The sequence below is a fragment of the Entamoeba invadens genome (assembly GCF_000330505.1).
Source record: "Entamoeba invadens IP1 unplaced genomic scaffold scaff_1105074724350, whole genome shotgun sequence".
Lineage (NCBI taxonomy): Eukaryota > Evosea > Mastigamoebida > Endamoebidae > Entamoeba > Entamoeba invadens.
In genome coordinates this window covers 15,786-19,063 of record NW_004191713.1, presented here as the reverse complement: position 1 = coordinate 19,063, position 3,278 = coordinate 15,786, and the positions used below count along the sequence as shown (strand labels likewise).

Here is a 3,278-nt window from a genome sequence, read left to right as displayed (position 1 = left end):
TTTTATTATTTATAATAATGTGTATATTTTTATATATGAACTTTTGATGAAAACATATTGAAGTTTTGTGGAAACGAGTATATTTTGAAGAATATAAAACGAAAAATATTATTTACTTGAATATTTTTTGAACTCACAGTGAAATTGATTGTTTTATTACTAATGAAAGACAGTGCACATCACTTATTTGTAAAAATGAAACATTTAATGAAAAAAATGGGATGTGTGTTTTAGCAAAAGAAGATTGTGTTTTTATTGTAAACAACAAATGTTTGGAATGTGATAATAATTATAATCTTAACAACTCTGATATGTGTGTAAATGTTTCAAATGACACAACTTTAACTAAATGTATTATGTATAACAAACATAGCTATATTTCATGTGACATTGGGTATTACTTGTTATTTGCAAAATGTCATCCATGTTCTGAAAATTGCACAAGTTGTATTGAAAGTGATACAAAATGTCTGTTATGTAAATATAGGTTTTATATGGGAGAAAATTGTAAGTGTATACCAAGGACCGGGCTATTGGGAAAATGCGACAAAATATCCCAAATTACTGGCGGGTGTTATCAATGCAAAGATGGGTATTACAGAGTTGGGATGGATTGTGTTGAATGTCTTTCTAATTGCTCAACATGTAACACAAAAGACGCGTGTTTGACTTGTAATTTAACAAATTACAAAACAACGAGTGGAAAGTGTTTGCCACAAAACAGTATTATTGGGTGTGCTGTTGAAGTCACACAAAATGGGTGTAACAAATGTTTGCGTGGATATCACACTATTAATGACAAAGATTGTAAAAAATGTAACAACAATTGTACAACGTGTACACAACATGAGAAATGCACTTCTTGTGTTGATAATAGAGTTTTGTTTGAAAGTGGACTTTGTCTTGATATCTCATTTGTATCAAACTGTATTGAAGTATTAAACTCAAAATGTTCCAAATGTACGTTTTGGCACTCTCCCAATATAACCGGAACGTTGTGTAACAAGAAAATAGTTTGGTGGGTACTTCTTGTTATAATTTTGTTTACAATTATAATGATGATATTTTTAATATTATTAATTATATTTACAGTGAAATGCATTGAAAATAAAGTACATCAAAAACAGCTTGCAAAAACAACAACAAGTTTTAAAATGAGTCATTCGAACATTTCTTTTGTTCAACTGAGTAAGGATGTTGTTGTCAATAAAACTGATTTTATTTGGTTGTTCTGATGATCCAGTCAAAGTTGGCGCTGAAAGTCGTGAATTGATATGTGTTGGCAACTCGTCAAAGCAACATTTGAAAATCCAATTTTCGACTATAATTTATACTGCAAAATACACAATCAAAACAGAACCCAAAGTTGTATCTTTATCACAGGGAATGGCAGTCGAATTTGAAATATTTGTTGAACCAAAATGTTCATGTAAAATTGATGATAAAATTGTGCTTTTCTCAAAAGGATTAAAAGATGGAATTACAAACAACAACCAATTAACTTTGAGTATTTTTACTGAGATGTCAACACGTCTTGACCCCGATGAGTTAATTGAAGAGAAGAAACTGGGCGAGGGGTCTTTTGGTATTGTGTACAAAGGATCTTTTAGAGGAAATTGTGTAGCTATTAAAAAGATGAAGGAATTAAAAGAAGATTTTGATGAAATAATTGACTTTACCAAAGAAGTTGAAATGCTTGACAAATTTCGAAGTGAATATATCGTCCATTTTTATGGAGCTGTGTTTATACCAAATAAGGTGTGTATGGTCACCGAATTTGCACAATATGGAAGTTTACAAGATTTGATGAAACACAAAACATCTGACGAAGTTGACATGATTCTTCGAATTAAAATGATGTTGGACGCATCAAGAGGGATTTTGTATTTACATGAAAACGGCATTTTACATCGAGACATCAAACCAGACAATTTACTTGTGTTTTCATTAAATTTAAATGATAAAGTTAATGCAAAGTTGACTGACTTTGGAAGTGCAAGAAATGTCAATATGTTGATGACTAACATGACATTCACCAAAGGTATTGGTACACCAACATACATTGCGCCTGAGGTGTTGAACAAAGAAAAATATATGAAATATGCAGACGTCTCTTCGTTTGGCATAACAATATATGAGGTGTTTGGGTGGTGTGAAGCGATTCCAATTACCACATTCAAATTTCCATGGAAAATAGCCGAGTTTGTGACTGCTGGAAAACGACTTGAAAGAAGAGAAAACATTCCAAAAACATTATATCAACTAATACAAATGTGTTGGAAACAAAACTTAAAAGAAAGAGAAACAATTAATAATATCGTTGAATGTATTCAAAAAGTAATAATGTGGTATAAAACCAAATGAATTGAATTGAGTGTTTAATACAGCAGCTAGATATTACTAAATTGAAACATTTTTATATTTTAATTAACATTATAAAAAAGAATCAGTTGAACAATTATTTATATAAAAATGAATTGTGTAATGATAATAAAATGCAATAAAAATATCTACAGCATTTAATCTAATCATTTTTTTTCACTTTTATTGGTGTATTCCTCTTGCTAAAACATATTTACAAATTCAAAGAAAATAACAAAAAATTGAGTTTGTCTTTTTTAAGCCTTTTAAGTTACAAATTAAACAATAAGATGTATCTGACTGGTTCAATTCATTTTATGTTAAACAAAAAAGACTTTGCAACATAATCAAGAACCACTGACTTATTTTGCTGAGTATTCGATAATTAAACAACGTACAAATTAAGTTACAATTTTAAATATCTTTTTTATTTGATTTGTTTAATTTATGAATCTCAATGGTTTTGTTTTTGTGTGGTTCATTTGTTAATGTTTTTCTTCGTTTGTAAATTTTCTTTTTTAATTTGAGAAAATGCAATTAAGTTATAAAACGAAGACTTGTTATTGATGTACTTTGACTGTTGCTTTTTAAATGAGTAATATTAAATGATATTTGGGTGAGAAATATAATGTTTTTACATTGTTATGATATAACAAATATTTTTGCTTCTTATTTTAAATTGTTTAAAAATGTCTGAGTAAATATAGAGCAGCACCACAAAATTTTAGATGTGTATATTAATAGTTATTAAAATCATTTAAATATTATTTTTGAAGAACATGTGTTTGTTATTACATACTAAATAAGATTTTACTTGGTTTGATCTCTTTCGTCTTGATCTTGTTATTTTATATGTTTTGATAAATAATAAATTAATTTAATTGCTTAGTTGGAAAACACGATGCTTTTTGGTGTTA

General features: G+C 28.3%; 1 protein-coding gene across 1 annotated transcript; it reads left to right on the top strand.

Annotated features, from left to right (window-relative positions):
* Positions 1-221: 221 nt before the first annotated feature.
* EIN_471600 (tyrosine protein kinase, putative) lies at positions 222-2,364 on the top strand (the record flags this gene model as incomplete). The annotated part of the gene is made up of 2 exons (XM_004183455.1): positions 222-1,146; positions 1,190-2,364. 2 exons carry the CDS (start codon positions 222-224, stop codon positions 2,362-2,364), a joined length of 2,100 nt encoding a protein of 699 aa, XP_004183503.1.
* Between the last annotated feature and the right edge of the window lie 914 nt (positions 2,365-3,278).